The 27,189-nt window shown below is 39.8% G+C and overlaps 1 protein-coding gene across 6 annotated transcripts in view; it reads right to left on the bottom strand.

Moving 5' to 3' along the window:
* The window catches only part of PPP3CC (protein phosphatase 3 catalytic subunit gamma), a 63,987-nt gene that overhangs the window by 25,461 nt on the left and 11,337 nt on the right, over positions 1-27,189 (bottom strand). For 4 of the 6 annotated variants that reach the window (XM_020780314.3, XM_020780313.3, XM_020780315.3 and 1 more), the window contains exons 2-3: positions 7,184-7,381; positions 6,762-6,886 (exon numbers count right to left, since the gene is read on the bottom strand). In XM_020780314.3, the coding sequence (XP_020635973.1) occupies positions 6,762-6,886; positions 7,184-7,381 (323 nt within the window). Of the gene's footprint in view, positions 1-6,761; positions 6,887-7,183; positions 7,382-8,526; positions 11,264-27,189 lie in introns of those variants that run through there. The other 2 variants (XM_078379665.1, XM_072979163.2) reach the window with 1 other exon arrangement.

Raw genomic sequence — 27,189 nt, 5'->3', positions numbered from 1 at the left:
ACTGAGACACCCAATGGAAATAGCAATGGAGTACAGGAGAGGAAGAGGACTGTACATCCAGTTGTGGAAAGGTCAGATCCAAGGGTTCTCCTTCCAAGGTAGGCAACAAACTCCTACTACCTCTGCTACCTGTAGCACCTTCACTTAGGTGAGCCATTTGTTATATGGCCAATCTTCCTAAGAAGGCTCATATGCAGAGATATTGGTGTTCTGCACATTCGCCTATCCTGCAGACACCTGTTTAGTTTTGCATGCTGCACGTTGAGTGAATGTTTTGAAGACTGTAGGATCCTATGACAAATGGAATGGTAACAGGCATACAGTCAGGATTAGGAAGGACCAAAATATCATATACAGATGGAGCACTAAGCTTGGAGAAAGAAACCATGTAGGACACAGAGACACCCCTCTGAGAAAACAGGAGTCGGTTATCTGCATTTTCTCAAACAGTTCTCCAGATCCACAGGACTCTGATGTCTGCTTTTTCCTTTTGTTTTCAACCTAAACAAGCCAGGATTTTATGCAGTTTCTTTGAACTGAGTTAGTGGTCACTAATAGCCCTTGTCCAAAGGGGTGGTGCATAAAAATGCTTCTCAGAAAAGTATAGGTGTAAGCAGACTCCATGCTTTTAACTAGTGTAAACCCACTGAATCAATGGGCTTGTGTTAAGTATCAACTACAAAATCACATTCATTAAATGGGTGTGTATAACCAGGACTAAAAACTGCATATAGACTTTATAGTTTCTTGGAGATATTTGTAATGAATCTCGGTCATATATACCCAACCCCACAGCATTCTTTCTCAGCATCAAGAACAAACTAGGGGAACCGGGAGTGAAGCTATCATTCAATTGGAAACTCCTGCACAAATTTCTTCATTAGCACAGTATTTCAAGTACATTTCTAGTACAGCACTGATCATGGCTTCACTGAATTACTCACACTGGGCAACAAGTCCCGTTAGCAAAGCAAACAGCTATATGAAACTCAACTCACCACAAAGCATAATCAATCCTTAACACAACAGCTAGAATCCCATTAAATATTTACACTGGCATTAAGTGGAATGGTATAAACTGCAGTGGCAAATTGCCACTGGTTAACAAGTCATATGACCTGATGCATAACCTAAGACATTAAGATCATACAGATTACAAGCAAATATAGGTACTGTAACTCCAGATACAGAATATTCAAGTAGCAAGGCAGCACAGTATCTTTGACTGAGGCCTTAAAGGGTTGATTTGTTTATTTTGTTTGTTTATTTTATTTATTAAATTTATACCCCACCCATCTAGACAGAAGTCTATTCTGGGCGGCTGATGTGTCAGAGTAGACCAGGAATAGGCAACTTGGTACTCTCCAGGTGTTCTGGGCCATAATTCCTTGGCCATTGTCTATGCTGGTGAGAATTACAGACCAAAGAATTTAGGCAAAAGGAATGCAGACCAAGGAATTCAAGCTAAAACCTGCTTAATTCTGGAGAATATAATATTGAACTACAGGGAATAAAACAATTATATGGGCCAATTTGGTACAAAGAAAATAATATGTCCATATATGATCAAAGGAGTCTTTTGGTGCAGTGGTTACGCTGCAGTACTGCAGCCAAAACTATGATCATGATCCAGATTCAATCCCAGGTAGCCAGCTCGAGGTTCACTCAGCCTTCCTTCCTTCCAAAGTTGGTAAATTGAATAGTCAGCTTGCTGAGGACTGCATAAGTACATTACAAACTGTCCATAATGTGCTATAATGCATGCTTTTATGTGAATGTGAATTTCTCTCTTATGTGCATAATTTCTGTGATTAAATGTGGTACAGCCATAGTTTGCCAAATTCAGACTAAACTACATACCCAAGGCACCTTTTAAAATCTCATTTGTATTTACCCTCTCCTCCAAGGAGTTCTGGGTGGTATACCTGTACTTATCGGATTTTATAATTACAGTTGTCCTGTGTGGTAGTTGAGGGTGGCTAAGAGGCAGCAACTGGTCCAAACCAAATCCATCTGCCACAAGATGGTGCCCTAACATAGTCATTAACATGAAAGCAGGTAACTGCCCTCTGTCCTAACCATGTGGATACTGGCCTTCCCCTCTTCTACACAGGCACAGTCTGCGTCCTGCTTCCTGGCTGCTTGCATCAGGATGCAATTATAAAAATTACCTCCTATTCCATTCTGCTAGGTTATTAACATAAACTGTTCCAGCAGATGCTTCCTAATACCATCCCCCTCCCCACAACCCAGATACACAGGACTTGTGCTGGGATTTCTAGAACTTAGGGATGCCTGCATTCTCTTGTCTTATCTTTGCCAATACATTTTCTCTCTGTTCTAAGCACGTTGACTGACTTCCCCCTCAATACTGGAAGCCAGCACTTAAAACATGTCCAGGCAGAAAAAAATTCTGAAACAGAGAGAAATATTTTGTGGAAAGCAGGAAGCCAAGGCGTATCTCTGCGCTCGCAAGGAAAGCTTCTCAATTCTCTTTTATCAAGTGACATTTAGATTTGCTCCCATGTGTACTAATCAAAGCTCGCCTTGCTTCATGAAAGATGAATACCTGCTTGCCAGAAGAAAGGAACAAACGTATCACACACTTTCTCTCCATTGTGGAAGGGAGTGAACAAGAATAACATGAAAGGGCTCCATGCTGTCAGCACACAAAGGACAGGGATTCGAGGCAACTCCTAAGATTGCAAATGCCAGTTTGTGCAGTATGGCCTTGCAATGTTTTCAATATGTACTCTTGTGCCACACTGCACATGGTGTTCAGAGCAGCATCTCAAGCAATAATCTCAGCACAATTTTTTTCTCCATGCCATTCTAATAGAGCCATACTATTTTTTTCCACCTTCTCCATTTTCTAAGGGCTCCTTTCTAAAGCTCTCGTCTGTCAATTAAGTAATGCAGAGGTAGAAAACATGTGTTTCTATGGAGCTTTTGTGAAACCTACACCTCTTTGAATGCAGTGAATTCCAGCTTTTAATTTTTTTTTTAAAGGCGACATTTTCAGTGGCCCAATTAGCTTTACCTCTTACATTATGTCTAGATCAAAATTTGAAGCAAACATGAACATTCGTTTTCACACAAAACAACTAAAGAAATGCTGAGGCAAAGTAGAATAAATATCGCATGCTCAGTGGGAGTTTACAAGATGCCTAAAGCCAAATCAAAAATGAATTGGGAGGTTCTTCAAGCCAAACATCTGGGTGACCTAAAAGATGCCGACACAGTTTGATAACAGGACGGAAAGTCCTCAAAAGCCTTTTCATGTGTCTATACTGCAGAAACATGCCCAGACATATGCAATATAGGAGACTCTTATGTGAGCTGGAATGGTGCTTCCTTGCTATCAATGCTTTGCTGGGTTCTAGGTGGAGCTACTTTGTACATAGTTTCAATGCATGCAAGATCTTTCACTACATCACAAAGCAAACATATAAATGTTAATTGTTCATAATAAGTCATTAATTCTTATTAATTTTATATCCCACTATTCCATTCATTTACTCAAGACAAGGCAGAGAATCAAAACTGGCTGACCACACAGTATTTGGGGGGGGGGGTGGTTTCACAACAGCAGTAGGTCAGTATCTTTTACTTTGAAAAACTACCAAGTTGCAAAGAGCTTAGCAAGCTCAGTATTATGCAAGATACATAAAAAAAGAGTCACGAAACCAAAGAATTGAGGGTTGGCTCCCCTCCTTGCTGCTATCCATTATTCAACACATGGAAGCAATCAGCAGGCTCTCCTTTTTCTCTGAAAACTGATGCCATTCATGCCAGTCTAAGGGGGAAGACCTTGTTTCTTCAGCACTCAACCATGGAATGGCATGCAACTGAAAAGTAAAAATTAGCTCAACTTTCAAAAGGTTTCAGGAGAAATTTCCCCTCTTTCAAAATGCTGCTGGAATAGTAGCAGCCATTCAGCTGAGCTGCAGAGCACAAAGAAAAAGAGAAGCACAGCTGTTCCATCCCCTTTGGGTCTCCCACAATTGATAGCTCACAGGGGCCATCCCATCAGGCTGTCTTAATATTTCGTTGCAGCCAGTTGTTAAAGAACTGTTTGAACTTTTTAAAAAAGGTTTCTCTGTCCCCATTCCCATTGTCCTGTGCTTCTTATAGCAACCATCTGGCAGATTTGTATTCCTGCACTGAGCAGGGGGTTGAATTCGATGGCCTTAGAGACCCCTTCCAAATTCATGATTCCGTGGTAGGCATTAGGCACAGATTAGTCTCTGCATATCTTTCTAAGATTAAATATTTTAGGCTAATGAGCTAAGTAATGGTTCTTTAAAATAATTTTAAAAATTAAATAGTAGAGAATACATATATCGACTTCACTGTGTCTATGTCTTCAGGACATCATCCTGTCCAGTAACTGCATCCTTTCTCTTTCCCTCAGAAAGACTACATGTTTGCATCCTTACAAGGTGGGAAACTTGCAGCTCTACAGATTTGTTAGATTACAACTCCCATCATCCTTCCCAACTGGAAGTACTTGGAGCTGCAGCCCAATATCAGCAGAGCCACATACCTGCTCTAAGACAAAGAAACCAATACAAAGCTTTCTTCAGTCTATGCCACCGTAGATATATTAGTCCCCCAAGTCTCTTAGCTGTTTATGCTGCAACACTTCACCGTGCCCACCCCCCACCCCCGTCTAGAGGCTACCAAGCCAGCACCGGATTGGAACAGAGAGAAAACAAGCCAACAGCACCTAGCTAAAAACTACACTGAATTCTCCTCTGGACTATCTGAAACCCCTTCTTGAATGGCTTTCAAAGATTTCACCAGTTCGTCAGTCCTTATATCTCTAGTTTGGTTTTTTCATTTCATCTGGTGGTCTTTTGTTTTCTCATGTGACATAACCGGAAATGGATTTCCTACACCCAGCCCTCTGCCTGGGTGAAGCAAAGCTGATAAGGCTTTGATTAAGCAGTACTGCCATTTGTTATGTGCTCTGAGAACTTTCAAATGGCACAATGTACAATGTAACATGATTAGAGTTGAAGAGGGTCCCTCCTCTATTCCACAGCTCTGTTTTGTTCAAAGAGCACAACCCTTAAGACCACCTGCAACATGCAGTATAAGGAAGCCATTCCTTACCCATTCTTCTTACCAGTCAACATGGAGGAAGCACACTGACTCCTTTTAATCAGCAGACACACAAAAAACTATTAGCTAAAACTGTTAAGGATCAAGACACCTTTATTTCAACCCATGATATCTAGTACTGTGTCCATTAAAGTGAGGGAAATGTGCAGCAAAGAACCACAAGCTTAGAAAATGTCATCCCAAATGCAGAAGAAAATTCTTAATTCATCTAATCAATTGTTGTGTTAATGTAAGGATAGAAGAAATAAGTGTAGAGCAGTGGGTTGAGTTGGGTTGTACACTTACTGCAGGCATCATGAATCGAACAGGGAGTGAGGGAACAGTTCTTAAAGTGTGCAAGACAAGCTGTAAATCACACCCACCAGCTAATACCTCTGCATATCCCTAACACTACATTTATTATTATTTATTTATTATTATTATTATTATTATTTTTATTATGATTATTTTATTGATATGCCACCTTTCTCCCCACAGGGGACCCAAAGCAACTCACAAGAACTAAAATCATACAATAGGAACAGTCATGCAAACATTTAACAATATCTAAATTTGAACGAACAGAACATTGCTTAAGAAGCAATCATGAATCCCTAGATATGCTGACTCATCCACAAGACTGAAAAGAGGACGGAAACGTATTCAGATAATGGTAGCGAGTCTGCAGAATAGTGAGTCAAAATTACTCTCATTTACTATGAATGAGGAATATGCAGGTGCACATAGTTTAGTCACTCCCAGCTTTAAGCAGGTAGGTAAAATAAACCAGACGTAGAAAGTCTGCTGTTTAGATCCAGGTTTGTTACTGCCCAAAATAATAATAATAAAAAACCCACCTGGCTTACTGCCTTGTTTGGGAGTAACAAACCAAGAGCCAAAAGAAGGATATGACATAAAACTTTGCATTTCTGGTTTGTTCCATACACAGGAAGCAAAACTGTATATATCAGCATGTTATTAGTAAATCTGGATAAGGCAGCAATTCCTTTGCCAATGAACAGTCAGTCAGTGTAATACCGTATTTTTCACTCCGTAAGATGTACCTCAGCATAAGATGCAGCTAATTTTTAGAGGAGGAAAACAGGAAAAAATATTCTGAACCAAATAGTGTAATAAAGCTGTATGGTATCTCTATAGGCAAAGTGGTCCACGTGAGGAGGTCTATTACTTTATATAATACATTTTGAATTATGTTCACTATTAATGGAGTGAAGTAGACACCCCAAGGCGCAATACATCAGTGTAAAGTATCTCTCTCTCTCTAAGTTGCCCAGGATGTCTTTTGTTTTGGTATGTAAAGGTAACATAAATCAACTAAGTTCAGCTTCCTTGGATGTATGCAAGCTGAAAGGTAAGCTGCTCATAGCTTGTGGAGGATGGACATGGTGGCATTTAAAATGAGTCTACAAGAAAGGTGAGCAACCCTGTGTTCTTCCAGATGTTTCTGGACGTATGATACTCACTGCTGAAATCTAAAAACTCTATACTTCTTAAATACCTTAAATATGTTAATACTAATTTAATGAGAAACTGTACTGCATATCAATCCACTGTGATAGCTACCATAGTGGACTTCCAAAAGAAAAGTGCAGACTTTAAAGTGCTAACCCCCAAAAGTTCAGTTGAATTGTCACCTCTATACTGAAGTAGCCTCTGTCCACGTAGTCTCCCAGGAAGAGGTAGCGAGTGTTATTGGGTGATCCTCCAACTTCAAACAACTTCATCAGGTCAAAGAACTGCCCATGAATGTCACCACACACTAGAGGAGGAAGGGCAGCAAAAAAAATGGACAGGATTACATGCTAAGAGGAGAATGGTCACAGAAATAACAAAGAGCACAGTTTTGGCTCAGTCTAAATGGAGCCATTTTATTCAGCACCTGTACTCATTTCCAAACGATGAATATGCTTCTTCATTTTGAAAACCTAAGGGTTTTCTCATCTCATGTAAGCTCCAGTAGAAAGAAAATGCAACCAGAAACTTGTTGGTTGGGGCAGCCAGTCATTCTAGACAAGATTCAGGAGGCTACAAGGCAAACCAGAAAACACTCTCTGACCTGTGATTGGAGCCTCCACTTCTATCATGGTCTTCTCATGCCGCAGAATGGCAGCTCCATCGTTGATTATCTTCAGTGCTGCATCTTCTTCCAGGCGCCCTTCCTTCACCAAGTGGTTTTTTAAGACCTCCAACCTGGGCTTCCCATCTTCAAAAACTTCTTTCAGAGTTAGCCGCTGTGTAGGGGGGAAAGGGACGGCTGCGGAGACAAAGAACAAAAGAAAGAAAAGGCATGTAAGGGTTCCCTGACAAAATAGCAGCCTTTATGATCCTATTTCAATATTAATTACTTCATTCTGAGCATTAATAGAGTATGTTGAGGAAATGTTAAGGCTCATGCTCAAACTATTTAGTAAAGGTAAAGGTTCCCCTTGACAATTTTTGTCCAGTCGTGTCCGACTCTAGGGGGCGGCGCTCATCCCGCTCTTCAAGCCATAGAGCCAGCGTTTGTCCGAAGACAATCTTTCCATGGTCACATGGCCAGTGTGATTTAGACACGGAACGCTGTTTACCTTCCCACCGAGGTGGTCCCTATTTATCTACTCGCATTTGCATGCTTTCGAACCGCTAGGTTGGCGGGAGCTGGGACAAGCAACGGGCGCTCACTTCATCGCGTGGATTCGATCTTACGACTGCTTGGTCTTCTGACCCTGCAGCACAGGCTTCTGCGGTTTAGCCCACAGCGCCACAGTAAATCCTAAGAAAGCAGAGCTTCTTCAACAGTAATAAATGTGTGCTGTTAAATCAATTCTGACTTATGACAACCTTTTCCAGGGTTTTCTAGGTAGAGAATAGACAGAAGAGAATAGAGATAGAAGAATAGACAGAAGTGTATTCTCTTATTCTGGGGGCATCCTGGGACTGTGCAGCTTGCCCATGACTAGACAGGCTGGTTCTTCTCCTGGGAGGCACAGTGAGGAATCAAACTCCCAACTTCTGGCTCTGCAGCCGGATACCTAAACTACTGAGCTATCCAGCCATGCCAATATGAAATGTAAGAGGAGTATAATCAAGACTGCAGAATTAATTTCAAGAGCAGCCAGACAATGCAGGAATCCAAATCCTTTAAACAAATAGATGACATCTTTGCGCAGATGTCTTGTACAAAACTGTAAGTTCATCAAATTCATAATACTAACATCATAGTTATTTGCATCACCTATCTGCCTTCACCTTTTAAATTTTTTTACTTTTATATAATTTACTTGATGTATATTTCTGTTCTTCAAAAATAATTTTTGTTAGCACAGCTTTTCAAAATGCTCAAAAATCACCACCAAACTACAATCACTAAGAAATAAAAAATATACAAAGTAACAATAGACAAGAGTAGTCAATAAGTACCTTCCTGTTTCCATTTAAGATCTGGAGTATAAACGTGCTTTCTGTTCTTTTAACTGAATATGATCACTAAATTCTTAATTGACCTAAATAGGCAAGCTCTCAGGCCTTGATTAAGTTGGAACCAATGCAGAATTCATATTATATAATTTCCTTAGCGAATGCTTGCTCTGTAGAAGATGACAGAAATTATTTCATCAGCCTCCTCTGCTTGCTTCAGCCTTGCAGAGAATCCAAAAAGGGAAGTCATGCAAATATTACTATAGTAGGCGCTTCAGAGGAAGCTGTGGAGACAACAAAGCAGCCTTCTTCCCACAATATGGGTTGAAAAATATAATCCTTACCTTTCAACCCCTGCAAGGGTCAACCTGATCATTTTAACCTTCTGTCTGGATAAATTTGTGCACCACTAGTCTGCGAAAAGTACTTGATAAACAACTGTATCTCAGTAATTCTTACAATAACTCTCTAAGCAAGGAAAGTATCATTCTCAATTTGGAGCAGGGGAGCAGAGAGAGAAGGATGAAAGATGGTTGGATAAAGTCCAGCCAGAAATGTCACCACATCTGTGGGAAAATCTGAATGGGGGTGAGGAGGCTTTGGCACCCCATAATCTTAAAAACATATTAAAATTCATTTTTAATTAACTACTCAACAGGTAAAAACAACTGGGGGCAGTTTATACTCTTAAAATCCTAATTATATATTCTACATATGTGTTACAATAACCTGCACAAATCGCCCTTCTAATTTTCCTTTTCTTATTCAGTTCCAGAAGTGGGGAGATCAGGGATTTGGTATTTTTAAAGAACTGTATTGAAATGCTGACTTATTTTTAATAACAAGAACAAGAACAAGAAATCATATAATCTAGTTAGGCACGTCGTTCACATACGCACACATGCATGTCACAAATACACCTGTTTCACAGAGGATGGAGAAGACAGGTAAGAATAAGCCTAAGGTAGATCTTTGTCTCCTAAGTAATGTTTCAAGGGGGAAGCCATTGCTTATCCTGTAGCTTAAAGAATGGGGGGGGGAGCTCAAAAGAAGCATTGCTGAGTGCACATATCCTCATTTCTCTGACCCCTTTAATTTAACTCTACAGAGCAGCTGTCCAGGGTCTCACAACTACAAGCTGCACTCTTCTGTCAACATTCCTTCACAACATCAGACAGCACTCACTGCAAAGATTCAGGCTAGTGTTATGTTTTCTGCAAATGTGTACTCCTGCTCAGGGGAGGGGAGTTATCTATTACCGTGTTTCCCCGAAAATAAGACCTAACCTGAAAATAAGCCCTAGCATGATTTTTCAGGATGCTCGTAATATACGCCCTACTCCAAAAATAAGCCTCAGTTAAGTGAAACCCCACCCTCCACCACTGTGCAGCAATGTGCAGCCATCGGAAGAAGCTGGCATGACTATAAAATAAAACATCCCCTGAAAATAAGCCCTAATGCATTTTGGAGCATTATAATTTATTAATTATAAAAATTAATATAAGACCCTCTCTTATTTTCGGGAAAACACAGTACTGGCAGGGACCCACTTCTATTTACACTCTCCTGCTTACTACAAAAAAGAGCATCTGCACACAACATACCATCTTAACTAATAAATGGAATAATAAATAAACAACCGCCTACATCTCCTTCTTTTAACTAAAACTAGAAAGTGGGGGGGAAAGTACAACTCTTATTCCTCCCACAACCCTCGTGCCAAAAGCTGAAGAAAACTGTTGAAAAGACAGACAGATGGCATGTGTATCTATATAATACAAGGCTTAAATTTTATCCTCCAATTCTGTGATTAGAATGGAATATCTAAATGTACAAACATATAAATATAACAAAATATTATTTTGTACGGTATACTAAATGCTTTACTAGAAAAATAAAATAAAATAATCATTTAAATGATATTAATCTCATCGGCGTTTCTTGTACGTACATACACATTCCAGTTCAATTTTTTTTTTTTTTTTTGCCAAACTTGGCTTTTAGATTGTTATAAAAATCAGTGGCCGAGGATCTGACAACCTTGTGTTCTTCCCACAACTATTCTAACACATTTTATTGTGAATGATGATGTATGTTTTGAAATACAACACCAATGAATCTCATTCATATGATATTGATCTTTCCACCCCCTTCTTGCTTCCAAGGTTACCTATAACTTTTTTTTCTGATTATGTTGCTGGTTTTTAACTGTCATTTGAGTTTAATATTTCTGAGGGTCTAAAATCAGGGATTGCAAAATAAAATGCCCAAGGTTGTTTCTGCAGCTTCCAACAGCAGTTCTTTAAAGACTCCAGGAATGCACATTAACATTTTAAACAGGTTGCACATACCCTGTACCAGTTAATATCATAAAATACATTTGAAACCAAAAGTAGAATTCTAGCCAGTATTAGATTGATTTTTTGTAACTTCTACCACTTTTATAGCCTGTGCAGCTCCCTGAGGCATCCTAAGCAGAAAAGTGGCCCCTTGGCTTGCTAAAGTTACCTACCCCAGGTTTAAATGTTTATAATGCTGGTTTATAGCGCTGGTCTCTTTTTCATTGCTTTAAAAAATTATACCATTATGGCAGCTAACCTTCCCATGGGAATTCACTCTTGGTTAAGAATGTTTTTCTTTTTCCATGCCAAATCCACAAGCCATTTCTACATTTAGCCTTAACACCAATTCATGGTTTGTATGCATATAGTAATGTTAGAAAGTTGAGGTTATTGCTTATAACAGCCTTCTCCAAGTTCTGTAACTCCAAAAATTCCAGCTAACCAAAAGCAAGGGAGTTATAAGTCAACATATTTGATGAGCACCATGAAACTGAAAACTGACAGAACTTATTCAGGATGGGAGTACACAGAACAGAGGAAACTAAAATTTTATGGAGGTACTGTAATGGGAATACAGCATCTCAGGGAGAGCTCAGGATTTTTCTGTTCTTTGACAATGTCACATGTAAGGGGAAATGCATCACAAAAGAAGGGCAAACAGTTTATAGAGGATGATTTTGAGGTAAAAAAAGAGAGTGAAATAGGAAAGTAAACTGTTTTTGTAAGCACCAGTCTTCTGCCTAAATGCAGGTAGCCCAAGCACTTTCTTTTCAAAGGAAGCAACAAGAAAGAATTCTATGTGACATTCCGTTTGAGCCTGAAGGTCTTTCATAATACAGATATTTCTTTTTTCACCGATATTCTAAGTTATAGTCTGCCATTTAAAGGCCATCTACATTTTGAACAAGTTTGGAACTTACTAAAAAAAATGAAGGGTTGAAATGAAGGAATTAAGAGAAAAAAATCATCAAGTGTGTGGCCGTCTCACTGGAGAAGGCCAAGATCATCCACACTATCGTCTTTCCAGTCACCACGGATGGGTGTGAAAGCTCAATAGGAAAAAAAGCTGATTGGGAAAAAAGTGATTAGTTTAAATGTGGTGCGCAAGAAGAGCTTTGCAGATACTCTGGACTGTCAGAAAGACAAACACATGGGTCCTAGAGCAAATCAAGCCTGAACTCTCTCAGGAAGCAAAAATGTTGAAATTGAGGCTGTCCTACTTTTGGCACATCAAGAAAAGACAGGATTCTCTGGAAAAGACAATAATGCTGGGAAAGGTGGAAGGCAGCAGGAAAAGAGGAAGACCATATAAGTGATGAACTGACTAAAGGAACCATTTAGGCTTGAGTTTACAAGAGCTGAGCAGGGCAGTTAAGGACAGGACATTTTGCAGATTGTTGATTCATGGGGTCACACATAACAGCAATAAAAAAATAACAGTATCCACCTTGCTCTGCAGTGAAACTATTACCAAGTCCTCTTTCAAGTTTGACTGGGGAGTGATGTCTCAAAAATACACAAAACCCATACTAATACAGAATAAGCATCTGGATGGCAAACATGAGATGCTAAATGGATTTGAACTGTGAGCTAGTATTTACATATAGAACTTTTTATATGGGAAATAGTTTTTATTTCCATTCCTTCTCACGACAGTCCCATGAAGCAGGTTAGTATGAGTCTATGGCCTACTCTAGTCACGATTTACTATGCTAAACAACTAGATTTCAGTCTGCATCCCTGCCAATGAGTTCTATCAATACATTTTCTTAATGCCACACATCCCCATTCCCTTTTCTATTCACCAAAACAAGACATTTGTTAAACATCAGGGAGACATGAATTAGGATAAAACACTTTCTTACATTCTCTCAGGTTTGGGTTCAGTATCTCTGAATTCCATTTCCATTCTAACAGGAGTGGGGTAGAACAAGACAATAACAAGAGCCCATGACAATTGCTTAATGCATCATACAGAAAACACCAAAGGATATGGGAGATGAACACCACATACAAAAGTCTGTATATGTAAGAAGCCTCTGAACCAAGATGGAAAAGGTGGAAATTCTGGCACTGAACAAAGACAGAGATATTGTAATAGAAACCTGTCCAAATAGGAGGGAAAAGACAGAGATACTGTTAGCTCTGGATCCAAACTCTATGGGAAGGGAAGGGAAGGACATACTAGAAGCAATGTTACTGTGTAATTCACGGGTGGGCAAATTTTGTAGGCCAGGGGACAACACAGACCATCCAAAATGCAGAGGAACCAAAATAAAATTAACCATGAAGTAGCTAGCAATCTACCTCAGGTTTTGAAAAACTAGTTACTGTATATACTCAAGTATAAGCCTAGTTTTTCAGCACAATTTGTTTTGCTGAAAAAGCACCCCCTCGGCTTATTCTCAGTTTCTGTACACCTTCAGTTTCTGTACACATGATAACTGGAAGGTGGAATATGCACACTGACTCCATCAAACATCACTGTAATGCAGAGTAATATGAGAATATGTGACTTTTTTGGTATTGCGCTGTCTGATAGCTCACTCACAAACTCAAGTCATAATGTGAAGATTTGGCTAAATCAATTGATTCTGTATATGCAGGGGTCTATATCTATGAAGTAGCTGCACAGTGAAACTTGCGGTGCAGATGAGCTAAGCAGCTACTGTCATTTCATCCATTAAAAAAAGGTGCATCTGTCCCAGTGAAACAGATACACAAGGACTGCTAGGACAGGGCACTCAGGAAAATCTGGAAACTAAAACTCAAGAGAAATAGCAGGCGCGGTATTGATATTATCACCATCATGTTAGAACTACAGAGCTGGAAGAGACTCTATGGATCATTGAGTCCAGCCCCTGTCAAGGAGGCACAGTGGGGAATCAAACTGTAAAACTCTGGCTCCGCAGCCAGAGACCTAAACCACTGAGCTATCCAGAAGTTCATTTTAATCCAGAGACTTTACAACAGAAAACTCTAGATGCAGGTCTCAGGATAGAAATAGAGCCTGAAGACCAAAAGTTCTAACCTCCATGTAAAACACAGGCTTACCAGGTAACTTTGAGATTTAAAACTGCATTCAATGTTTTAAGCTCTGAGTCACTCACACACTAATTAAAACATGCAGCGAAAGAACTGCAGGCATGAAAGGCAAGTGACAGAAAACTTGTGCTAGACCTACATTCTCTTATCTAAGTAAATAGAGAGTATACGTATTTTGTTCTACTCATGGGGAACGATGGTTTCACTGGCAATCTTCATCCCTCCTGCCAGCCAGGAGCTTCTGATGAAGCTTCTCTTTGAAGGCATACAGTACTTTAACATGGTGCAAAAAGTAAGGGCGGAGTAGAATTCTCAGTTTATTATTTTAAAGGGAATATGAAAGACTAAATCTAAAATTAGGTTCTTTACTGAAACAGTACATGCAAAAGTGTCAATAGTTAAGTAAAATGTGTTGCTTTTTTGTTCTATGGAAAAAACAAATACAACAGGTTGTTCTCAGTGGAGAAACAGGAAGGTTGCTTTGTTTTGTTTCATAAACTGGTTTTCTTTCTGAAACTAATGAACCTGAGAATACATTCCTGGACGAACAGATTTCATTCTGTTTATGCTGAAAGAACAGCCTATCTCATCCTACTCATTTTGCAGCTGGGATACCATAACTGAAGCTATGTGAAGACAGCTGACTAATTTGTTTTTAAAAGACTTTTGTTACTGAGAGTAATGCCTTCTTTATCACATGAATTTATTTTATGTTTTGAACTCTCTAATTTATACAAAAAAAAGTGGAGATAAGGGAGATTCAATAATACAATCCTATGGATTTAAGAAGTAAGCCCCAATGAGTTCAGGAAACCCATTCACATGCAAGTGTAGCATTACAGCCTAAATTTGCAAGTAGCAAAGAAATAAATAAAAAACAAGCAACTAGGGGCTAGTTCAAAGGAGAGGTAATAATATTTAGCAAGGGCTACAAGCTAAAGCAGAATTTGAAACCACACTATATTCTTTAGTGCTGCCACACAGAACGAAATAATAATGAGTTGAACCCCATCTGACCCTTAACATTTAAGCTGATCAGATTCAAACCTGTGTTTAATTTGTTGTTGTATTTATAGCTAGAGCCCCTATCCCAAGAATAATCTTTACCTTCTGAAGGGACTTGTTAGCACATAATAATGGCTAACAGTGTCATAAGAAGGCCTGCTATCACAGAAGGCAGATCACCACCTCCCTGACCCTTTCATGGCCATCTGCTGTACCTGCGGTTGCTGTAAAACAGCAATAGAGTATTTACTTATGGCAGTTAATGCAATATCAATGTGCACTTTGTAGTTTTCTAAGTTGCTTTGAAAATCTACTTAGCTGAACAGAAACATAAATGTCAAGGAACAAGTCTACATCCTTTTTCAGTTTTCACTGGACACCCTTATTCAGGTTTGGATGCACCTTACAGACAGATGTGTCATTCAAGCAAGTGATGAAGGCCTGCACACACACATGCACTCATTCACTTCACCCAGCCCTAACATTTCTTTAAGCACTAACTGTGCTTGCAGACAATGATATAACATAATTCCTAAAGTTACACTAGTTTACTATGGAAAAAGCAGGACCCAAAAACCTACAAGAATCAGATCCCAGCCGTGAAAGCCTTCAAGAACACAAGCCAAAAGTGTTAAACCAAACACCAATAATCACTTTATTGTTGATGGAGAATCCCACCTTCTTGTTGAATTATGTTCCAGGTTTGTTTGTTTGTTTAACTTACATGCCGCCCACTCTACCCAAAGGTCTCTGGGAGGCTTACAACCATTAAAATACAATAAAAACAATTAAAATACAATTAAAATAGATATTCTAAAAATTGCCATCAGGACCCACAACTGATATTATTTCAATTAAAAGCCTTCGGGGAACAGGAAGGTTTTGACCTGGTGCCGAAATGTCATCAGTCAATTTGGGATAACAGATGATAACAGGCTTGAATGTCACAGTAAATTGTCATTTCCTGGTTTGTTTTTATCCACTTGTGTGTAAAAGGGTTGTGTGGACCAGCACACTGCTTACTCGCAGTAAACCAGGACAAAATAGGAACCTTGGCTTATGATGTGTGAGCATAGCTGCACAGGTTCACAGATGTTATTAGCCAGTTTCGATTTATGATAATTTGATGGGCTGAAGAGAGCTTTGAGTTTCTTACTTAATAGTCAGATTAGTGCGTCACACAAGCAACTGGGCAAATACTCGTTTTCAACCCTGTTTTTTACTCAGGACTGCATGGCTGAAAACAATTTAATAATGAGAACAGTGTAGGCATAGACACAATGCAAAGAGACATTTTAAAATAATTTAGCATTAAGCCAATCTGCACTTTGAGGACTCTCCAGCCAGCAGCTTTTGAACCAGTTATAAGTGTTAATAGTAAGTGCTTGACCACTCTGGTTGGCTGTATCAACTGAGATCTTCCTACACGTCAGATCTTCCCATCACTCTTCATCTGGGTACAAATAATCTCTGCCAGCCACAACAATCTTCTCTTAATCCCATCAGGTCCTTCTGCCTAAAACATCGGTTCCCAACCACTCAGGTGTTCTTGGACTGCAACTCCCAGAAAACCCAACCAACACAGCTGGTTGTAAAGGATTCTGGGAATTGAAGTCCAGGAACAGCTGACCTACTCAAGGTTGGGAACCAATGGCCTAGGGCATTAATTGACACTAGGATACTCCTAAAAGCTTCAAAGCCCAGATATTTTGTACCCTAGACATGTTAAACATGTACTGAAACACACGTGTTTATTGAGCATATTATATTTCACACATGGCACAAGTGCACATTTCTGGTAAATAAAATTCATCTACAGTTTAAATTCGTATTAAGTGATCGATACAAACACCCATGTATCTGAATTTGAAAACTCAAATGAGCAAAAACTAGCAGATTGCTTTTAAGATTCCAGTTAAAATTACACTGCAGAAAGAATATGAGTGGTCTTTAAAAAAAAATCTTAAAATCACAGTTTGGACATGGAATGCAGGTGTCCTTATCTGGACAGAGAAGGCTCAACCTCTCCAATACAACCTTGGAGATTTATTTTCCCAATATTTTGATTAAATCTACAGGAAAAGTGTGAGCTGAAGCTTCATCCTATATTCCATCAAGGCTGTAGAGATTACTTTACTGCTGTGTCTTTGATTTTATTGCTGTTTCTATGGCTGGTTTCTGAGCAGCAAACAGCTTTTTCTTCTGCCAGCTTGATTGCTTACTTAGCCTTCCCTGCTAGCAAAGCAGCTTGTGAAACTGAGGAGGGTGGGATAGCAGAAGTGCTTTATGACACCTTAAAGACTAACAGATTTCAATTGTTCAAAACCACAGTGGTTCAATAAAGACCAAGGAGAACAGACAAAATGAAAGCCCTCAAAACTGGGTGACATGTGAACTGTAAGATCAAGGAAAAACAATGGGGAAGGGAGGCTGACAGGGAATGAAGCCCCTATCTGCAGCTCTAGTATTAGAAATTCAACAGTTCAGAAAACCTCTGATTTATGAATATGGGCTAGCATGTGTGTGTCTATGGCACAGGAAATGGTCTATTGTTACCTTGCAATATTGTTACCTTGCAATACATACCCAGCAGGAAAAAAGATAGCAAGCCTTACATAGTAAAGGTCACCCTTAATCCTGATAAAGCCAATGACAGCAATCAACATGCTCTAGTGGTCCCCCTCTTGTAATCATTACCATTCAGAAGCAAACACCAGATAGAAAATCCTATCAAATGCCTGTTTTTCACCAGTTAATCATATCTTAAGTAAACACAAAGAAAGCAATTGTCAAAGCTGTTTTTCAACAAGTTCTCTAGTTATTGGTTGCTGCGGTTTTTTTGGGCTCTTTGGCCGTGTTCTGAAGTTCGTTCTTCCTAACGTTTTGCCAGTCTCTGTGGCCGGTATCTTCAGAGGACAGCACTCTGTGCTCTGGTGTAGTTGGCTTGGGAATGGAGATGGGCTTTTGGCTGTGAGATGGGCTTTTGTCTTTTTCTGTAGATGGGTGATTAGTGTGTCTTGTTGTGTGTGTATTGTTGTGATAAGGAGAGATCATCTGTCACTGTCGTTGATGGGTGTCATTAGCTGGTCTTTTGTGTTTAGTGATCCCCAGTCCGTGTGGCTGGGTAGAGTTTGTTGACCTCTTGCATGCTGTATTTTAGAGAGCTGGGAGCCAAGTTTTGTTGAGTTTCAACCTTTCCTCTTTTTGTTGAAGTTCTGCTGGTGCTTGTGGATTTCAATGGCTTCCCTGTGCAGTCTGACATCATGATTGCTGGTGTTGTCCAGTATTTCAGTATTTTGAAATAAAATTACATGTCCAGTTTGTTTTAGGGCATGTTCAGCTACTACAGATTTTTCTGGTTGTTTTAGTCTGCAGTGTCTCTCGTGTTCTTTTATTCTGGTGTGGATGCTTCGTTTTGTGGTTCCAATATATACAGTGGGGTCTTGACTTAAGAACGGCTTGAGTTAAGAACATTTTGACTTAAGAACCACTCTCATAGGAAAATATTGACTTGACTTACATACTTAGATTTGAGTTAAGAACTGAAAAAAAAACCACGTGGGAGGCAGGGAAAGTGCAAAATTTGAACTTTCAGTTAACTGTTGGCCAGTGAAAAGGGTGCCTGTCTGCTTCCTCACTCCTCCCAGCGTTTAGAGAGTGGATTGGGAGACAGTCTTTGGACTGCCTGGTACTGTACTGCCTGGACTGTATTTTCCCTGCCTTCCCTGAACCTTTCTTGACCTAAGAAAAAAAGAAACAAAATATCCCCTCTAGTGGTCGAAGGCGGAATAGCAGCTTCCCATTAGTTTCTATGGACAGAAAAGAGCAGATACGGATCAAATGGTTCTCAATGCATTCCTATGGGAAATGCAGATTTGACCTGAGAACTTTTTGACTTGAGAACCGCCTTCCAATACGGATTAAGTTCTCAAGTCAAGACCCCACTGTACCTGGCCACAACTGCAAGGTATCCGGTATACTCCTGCAGTGGTGAGGGGGGCCCTTCTGTCCTTTGCTGACCGTAACATTTGTTGTATCTTTGTTGTGGGCTTGAATACTGTTTGTAGGTTGTGTTTTTTCAAAAATTTCCCCATGCGGTCCGTGACCCCTTTGATGTATGGCAGAAATACTTTATTTGTGGGTGGTTGTTTTTCTTCTTCAGTTCAGTGTTGTTTTCTTGGTTTGATGGCTCTTGTGATTTCATTTTTGGAGTAGCCATTTGCCTGTAGAGCCCAATTCAGATGGTTGAGTTCAGTGCTGAGAAACTGAGCTTCACAGTTCCGATTTGCACCGTCTACCACTATTTTGATTATGCCTCTTTTTTGCTGTGGGTGGTGGTTGGAGTTTTTGTGTAAGTACCGGTCTGTGGGTGGGTTTTCTGTAGACCTTGTGTCCCAGTTGGAGGTCAGTTTTGCATAGGACCATGACATCTAAGAACAGGAGTTGGCCCTCTATTTCTTTTTCCATGGTGAATTGTATATTTGGGTGGATGCTGTTGAGATGGTTGAGAAATTCTTCCAATTTTTATTTATTCTTGGGGCTGAATGCTTAGAAGAAATGCTTACTTCATGTATGGGCATCTCAATTACCATCACACACTGTGTTCAAACTGATTCACCTACGTGATTAATCATACATGTGTGTGAACCAGCCCTTGAACAGATTGTAGGAGGGTATGAAGTAGGGTCGCTTTTTAAAACACAAGTCTAACAACACACAATACACTCACAAATGGAATTGATTAATTGGGATGTCAAGGCTACTGCACCATATATAACTAGAAATAAGTGCCATTTAATTTAACAGGGCTTCCTTCTGATTAGGCTCACACAAAATTGCAGTACTGTACACACGTTTTTGCCACTGATGTATTGTAAACTCAATAAGAGAATGCTTCTGGACATTATGTCTTCAAGTGATCCTGCCTGCCAGCACACTCAGAAGGAAGTCTGATCAAGGCTGTAATCTTAATATACCCTCTTGACCAGAAGTAGACCCCATTCACATCAAAGGGACTCACTGTGAATTTCATAGGTGAAGAACCGCACGACAAGTTACCTCTTAGGAACTGCTGGATTGCTCAGTGATTTGGGTATCTGGCAGTGGAGACAGAGGTTGGGGATTTGATTCCCGACTGTGCCTCCTTGACAGAGACTGGACTTGATGATCCATAGGGTCCTTTCCAGCTCTGCAGTTCTAAGATGGTGACTAAAATGATTATGATGATTACCTCTATTAAACTGAATGGGGCTCATTTTAAAGTACACAGACAGTGGCTTGCTCTTTCTAAACACCTCAGATGGCAAGAAATAAACTGAGGTGGAAGGAAGAGTTGAGGTGAGAAAACATTCCAGCAAATCCCTTCCCATCCTATTTTCTTGTTCTTTCTCTGTGCCTCCTGTCTTTCTCTTTATTCCACTTTCCACCATCTCTGTTGCTTCTCTCTCTGCCTGTGGTAAAGCTGAAGTGTCAAACTACCATCTTGCTCAGACATAAGCCCCATCACCTCAGTGTAGCCCACTAGTTTCCTAAAGTAGTGGCAAGATGTTTGGGCAACTGCTGTGAAATACTTCAAGCAGCATGTGCAGCCAGACTTTATGAACATTTTCCTGGGTACAAGAAGCATGTTTAATGTCCTGTATCTTCTAAATGACAGGATGGATCAACTTCAAATTTTAAAAAATGCTTGTAGCAGGGATCATTTCCTTTTCAGGAAGCAGTGGTGGGCATTTGACAAATAACTACCACATTTACTATGAGCTGCCAAAAATAAAAAAATAAAAAAGGAAGCAAAATGAAATGGAAGGTTTCAGAACAGCTATTAGAACTTTAAAAGTACTTCTACAACCGTCTCTAAATTTGGCAGAGAGCAAACCCATAGTGTCTAGTACCACTCTGCCAAATATGGCCCTGATTCAAGAACTCATTCAAAAGCAGGGTGGATTTGATTTAAATTAAATGGGTTTACATCACAATTGAAGCATTTTTTTTGAAAAAAAAATGCAATTCAAGTCAATCAAATTTTAAAATCTAAATCATGATGCAAATTGTGATTTAAATCGATTTGATTTTTAAAAATCATTAATTTTTATCCACCCTTTTCAAAAGTTATAATTCTTTGTTGCATCTCTTCCCCCTTCCGTATGGCTTTCAGAATGCTATTCTGACTGGTCACTCATTATTACAGGGGCACCCCTGTGTGCCAATAATCCAACAAAAATTATATATGGGGAAATGACACATGGATTAGACAGCATGGTGTAGTGGTCATAGCACTACAAGGACCAGAAAAACCTAAGTTCACATCCTCCCTTAGCAATGAAGTTGCCTAGGTGACCTTGTGACAGTTCAGCTTGACACCTGAATCTATCTCAAAAAGTTTCTGTGAAGTTGATGAGAGGGTAGAAGTCATGTATCTCAATGTCAACCTTTTGGAACGGAGGCAGAAGAGAAATACATAATTTGTTAATTGAGGAAATTAATTAATTTTTTTGATCTGATATACTCCATGGGGTTTATGCACAGGACCTAAGATTGCCACTACTTTCTATTTCGCAGCCTGCATTTTACTACTGAAAGATCTGCTGGCTTTACACGTATTTTAGACAACCTTTCTTAGTAAACTAGTGCTGAATTCTGCCCGTGCCTGACTAGGGTATTGCAGCCACGGCTTTTGTCATCTCGGCTGCCAAGGAAACAACTGAAGGAAACCTGAAGCATGGCTTTAAAACAATTCTTAAGGCTGCATAGGTTCGAAGACCTTTTAGCAGTTAAAAATATACCAGCTGTACTAAAGCAATCACTCGATATCTTATCAACCAATGTCAGATCTATCAGCCTACTTTCACTGATTTGATGAGATTGAATGTTTGCCCCAGCTAACTTTTTTTTTAACCTTGGTAGATTCGAGGAGGGAGACGGGGCAAGAGAGGACCAGTGCTTGTAAGCAAACAGCTGTGTCTACTTTATAAAAGGGAGCTAACCAAAGTAGACAAGTGGGGATTCCTAGATGTCAACAGGCAGGGGAAACTCACCACCTGTTTTCATAAGGTTAGCAAGCTGACAGCAAGCCCAATATAGATCATTAATAGATATATTAAAAACAGTGGGCCCTTTTGTTTGCCGAAAATGAGTTCCCCACCTGCTAGCAAATGTAATTCTGGCCTTTATAGCAGCTGCTAGGAGGAGGGGAGGATAGTGGGGGGAGGGGGTACTTCTTTAAAAAGGTATTTCAAGGGAAGACGATTTTGCACATAGTGTACTTGTCATAAAAGCCAAGTCAGCTCAGAGGCGTACGCTGACCCGTTCTGTACAAGAAACCTAAACAAAGCAACAGTCACCGGCACACACTTCAGAGAGCTGTGCCAACTGTGAAACAAGGAGGCAGGAACCAGCCAGCAAGCCTTGAAGGAAGAATTATATGGAGCAAGTGGCACACTGTGCTTCCATTAATCTTTCTGGGGGCAGAGACGGGGATATGCAGCATGTTCAATACAACCACCTCAGTTTCTCTTACCCTTGCATACAGATCATGCACACCAGACATCAGAGACTGTTCGGCTGTGACAGAATCAAGACTCACAAGTTCTTAGACTCTATAAGCTCTCAGTGTCTTAGTGCAGCAACCCTAACACTCTTTAAGGCCTTTAGACTAAATTTAGTATATGCATAAAACTCTTTTTTCCATGTACTAAAAACATATTTCCAGCCAGTCACAAACTTCCTTGCTTAATAAAGATGTCTTCCCATCCCACCTATATTAGCATATGATACAGAAGCCAGGTAAATGGGTGAACATGCTTCATACTGTCATTTTATCAGCTCAACATGAAGCCTCTGACATGTTCCTGTACAAAAGTGACCACACTAATACAAAATGCAAGGAAACACGAGCCAAATACTTACTCCCTCAAACACCTACCCAGTCCATGCTGATCGTAGATTGAAAAGTACAGCCTATAAGCCTCCTGGATAGGGACCATATCTTATCATGCTCCTTAAGGCAGGCCAGTGTCGTCCCAGTATTGCAGAGGGGCAACTGATGATGAGAGAGTGTGACTCACCTATGGATAACTAGCTAGTTTATAGTAGCGGCAAGATTCAAAGTACAGTATGAAACTCAGAACTCATTCTTAGCCATAATTCTCTGTACAGGTCTTAAACAGATTGAGATTTTTATAATTCTGTCAAAAATCACGATCATCCTTAACAAGATCATATGGTTCTCATTGATGTCTATGACAGTAGCTGAAATCATGTTGCTTTGAGCAGTAAATTGCTATAAAGTACTCCCACTGAATCAGTGGGGATTTGGTGAGTCAACTCCTCAGTAAGCTCCATTGAGTCAAGTGGCTCTACTTGAGTTGTGACATATTTTAGCATAGTGTCAGAACTAGAGTAGGTTCATTTGAATCAACAGAACTTATGGGGGAGCTGACTTACCAAATACCCATCGATCCAATGGGCCAACTTTGATTACAACTTACTACGTTAAGCAACAGGATTTCAGTCACCATAAACATGACAAAATTTATTTCCATAAACTCAGAGGCTGAAATTCTGCTGCTTAGCAAAGTAAGTTGCAGTCAACTGAGCCCATTGGGGATCTGGTAAGTCAACTCCTCTGTAAGTTCCACTGATTTAGTGGGCCTACTCTAGTGTGACTTTTTACAGTAAGCCGCTATAAACACCACTGGCATTCCAGACAGTTTTTAAAAGCAAAATGTGCTGCTTATATACCACCCCATAGTGCTTAAAGCACTCTCTGGGTTGTTTACAATTTAATTATGCAGGCTACACATTGCCCCTCCCCCACCAAGCTGGGTACTCAATTTACTGACATCAGAAGGCTGAGTCCACCTTGAGCTGGCTACCTGAGCCCATCCAAATTGAACTCAGGTCATGAGCACTGCAGTACCACAGTTTAACCATTGTGCCACAAGGCTGTGGAATCCTACAGCATCCAGTGTCATCATATTTTATTCTCAAATATTTTTGAAATGACTCATTTCTAATGGATTAAAAGAATGAAAAGGAAAATATGAAAAGACCATAGAGAAGAACTACAAATTGATGGCAAACGCACAATATAATGAAAGACACAGCTCCTGGAGGTCAGATAGTAAATAAGGGAGATGGCCACATGAAGTAACTTATTTTAGATCACTAAGAATAGTCACAGGTGGCTCCAGAGTGATTTATTCTGTGCTATAACTCTGAAACAACTCTTACACACAGTCACAAAAACTAAATGGAACCTCCAGGTTCAGAGGAAATGAATGTCATTGCCAAGGCTCAAGCAAAAATGATGCACAACTGCCTTCATGTCCAGCTTAAGGTCTTACAAGCTGGCCACTATCAAGGGCCAATGCAGGAATTGATAGATCCATAGGTCAATCAAACAGAGCTGTTCTAATATCCTTACCTACATAGGTACACATTAACCACATCCTGTCCTATCCAAGATCAATATAATTTCAGTAAAATCTGATTTCTGGATTTGTTTACCATATTTCTCAGCCCCAACAAATGCACAATGAGCACATAAGATACAGTACTAGAAATCAAGCCTGAGTAATTATTGGAAGAGAATTACCCAGAATTGAGACTGAGAAGAAGGGATAATATAACGACAATTCCTGAGGGGTTTGTCACTTTGAATCTGTTGTCTAGCCAAACCCCCTGTAGTCCTTGAACTAGAGTTAAGACTTATCTCAGACTAAACCAGTATTTAAGATGATTAGCATTCCCTTCTAGAACTAGGAGGAGTACATGAAGAGCTAGTCTAGCTTTTTAGCAAGAAACTGAAACTTACTAGACATGTCAGGGCATTATTATCCCCTGTGAAAAAAGAACAGCAATCTAGATGGCACAAGAAACACTCCCACTTGGTAACAAATTTAAGAACAGAGCAGAGAAGGGGTTTATCCTTCCTCCCCACCGCTTCTCCTACATTCTTCAGCATCTTCTACTTGCATTAAATTCCCTCCCACTCCTGCTTTTTATCACATTCCTGCCAAAGGGTTCCACCGCTGCTCAGGCAGAGACAACATAACCATCCCCTTTGGGATCTCCGTAATGCTCTCTGCCACACTTTTTTCAAAGTGCATCACATCATCTAAACTGGACCATCAGCCTGGCCCTGGAGAAAGGAACTCTTATAAATAAATGACTGCTGAGGCAGCAGCTAGTGCCTTTATAGTGGCTGATTCTTTTGCTTCAGCTGCTTCATCAATGCCTAATGCCATTATTATTCAAGACATTCACCTTAATGAATAATTAGAAAACATTGCTGGCAACACTCAACACTCCTGGTTAGAATAGAAAGTCCTCAACAGGAAAAGAAGCAAGGATAAATAGTGGTCTTTACTGTACTGGTCTACAAGCTAATATCTTTAGATTAGCATGTGGCTTTACCCCCATGATGACTCCAGGATTTACCTAAATAGCTCAGTTCATCACAAACACAGGCCAGCCTTCTGAACTATTTTAAGCCAGCACCCTGCCCTACTTCCTACAGGCTCACTTCCTAAGCCAGAAGCCTTCCGCCCTTCCTTCTATGAACAGAAGGAGCTAAATCCAGAGCAGGTAACAAACAAATCAGCCATTTTGTTGCCTGTCAGCTGCACAGCAACTTTTGCCATCAAAGACACACGGAGGGACTGACATGGTCCACTGCTTTATGACAAGTTCTCCCATGAAAAGGGCTTGAATGACACCAAGCTTTCTTAAGCAAGGTTATCTTGATGTCAGATCAGTTGACACAAGCAACAGAGCCTTTTCTGTGGTAGTACCACAATTAAATTATCTTTCCCCTGAAAAACATAACCAGCTTGCTCCTAGTAAGTCAATGATGGTGATCTAGTTCTACCAAAGCATCTGAAAGTGAGCTGGTTTTAAACACCCTCTTCCCTTAAATATGATATTATAAAGCTGCAACATTTAACAATATGCTACCCAGTTTCCTCAACATGAAAAAAAATAAAATACCATGTCTCCCTGAAAATAAGACAGGGTCTTATATTAATTTTTGCTCCAGAAACGCATTAGGGCTTATTTTCAAGGGATGTTTTAATTTTTTCATGTACAACAATCTATGTTTATTCAAACACAGTCATGTCATCTTCCGGTGGCTGCAAAATGGTGGAGGTCAGGGTTTCACTTCACTGGAGCTTATTTTGGGGGAAGGGCTTATAATAAGAGTATCCTGAAAAATCATACTAGGGCTTATTTTCAGGTTAGGTCTTATTTTAGGGGAAACAGGGTATCCCCTGAAAATAAGCCCTAATGCATTTTTGGAGTAAAAATTAATATAAGACCCTGTCTTGTTTTCAGGAAAACACGGTACATGCAATGAATCAATCTGAAATTCTACAGATCAATGCAACCCCTCGGCCAATAATATGAAATTACCTGCTGTTTGCCAATGCACAGTAATGCAATAGTACATTGCCCATTAATTCTATTCAAATAATTAAAAAGGCCCTCCTACTTACTAATATTCACTGGGGGAGGCAGTTATACCATTTTGTTCTGCAGAAATATTAATGGTTTATCAATCTAATGCTGTAGATGTAGAAAGCTTGTTTTACCACAAGATTTCTATACAGACATTTACTACAATCACAAGAGGAATTATACCCTCCTTTCTCAATCTGGTAAACTGCTATTTAGGCAGTACAGCATGCTTCTTAGATGTGTACAATATTTTGGATTTCTAACATGTTCATTGATTATTCAGTTCTTAATCATAAAAGGTTAATCCTGAGTTATATCCCTAACATATACCAACATTCAGACAATTCTCCTATTTTTGTGCAATGTCTTTTAATTTCTTGGTCATTTGTTTTCCAATTCTGTAATTGAGGAGAGAAAGGAATCTTTTGAAACCTTAGCAGCAAGAGGAAGGAAGATAAACAAACTTCATCCAAGTTTTCAAGACAACCATAACTGAAACCTTCAGCCCAACAGAAGTAAATTGGGTGTGTGTATGTTTCCAAACAGGGCCTGGGGACTTGAGCAACAGCCTAAAATGCAGCATGCAGAAGGCTGTCCAGGCAAACTCTGAGATAGTGCACCACTTACCTATGAGAAGGAGTAAAGGCCCTCTCTCTCTCTCTCTCTCTCTCTCTCACACACACACACACACACACACACTCACTCACTCACTTACATATGAAGAGGGATCGGAACAACACAGTCCCTCCTCATTAAAGCAGCCATGTGACTCCATGGTTAGCACTGGACTGAAACCCAGAAAGACTTGGATTCTAAT

The sequence above is a fragment of the Pogona vitticeps genome, chromosome 8, assembly GCF_051106095.1.
Source record: "Pogona vitticeps strain Pit_001003342236 chromosome 8, PviZW2.1, whole genome shotgun sequence".
NCBI classification, from domain to species: domain Eukaryota; kingdom Metazoa; phylum Chordata; class Lepidosauria; order Squamata; family Agamidae; genus Pogona; species Pogona vitticeps.
This window is presented reverse-complemented; position numbering and strand designations above follow the sequence as displayed.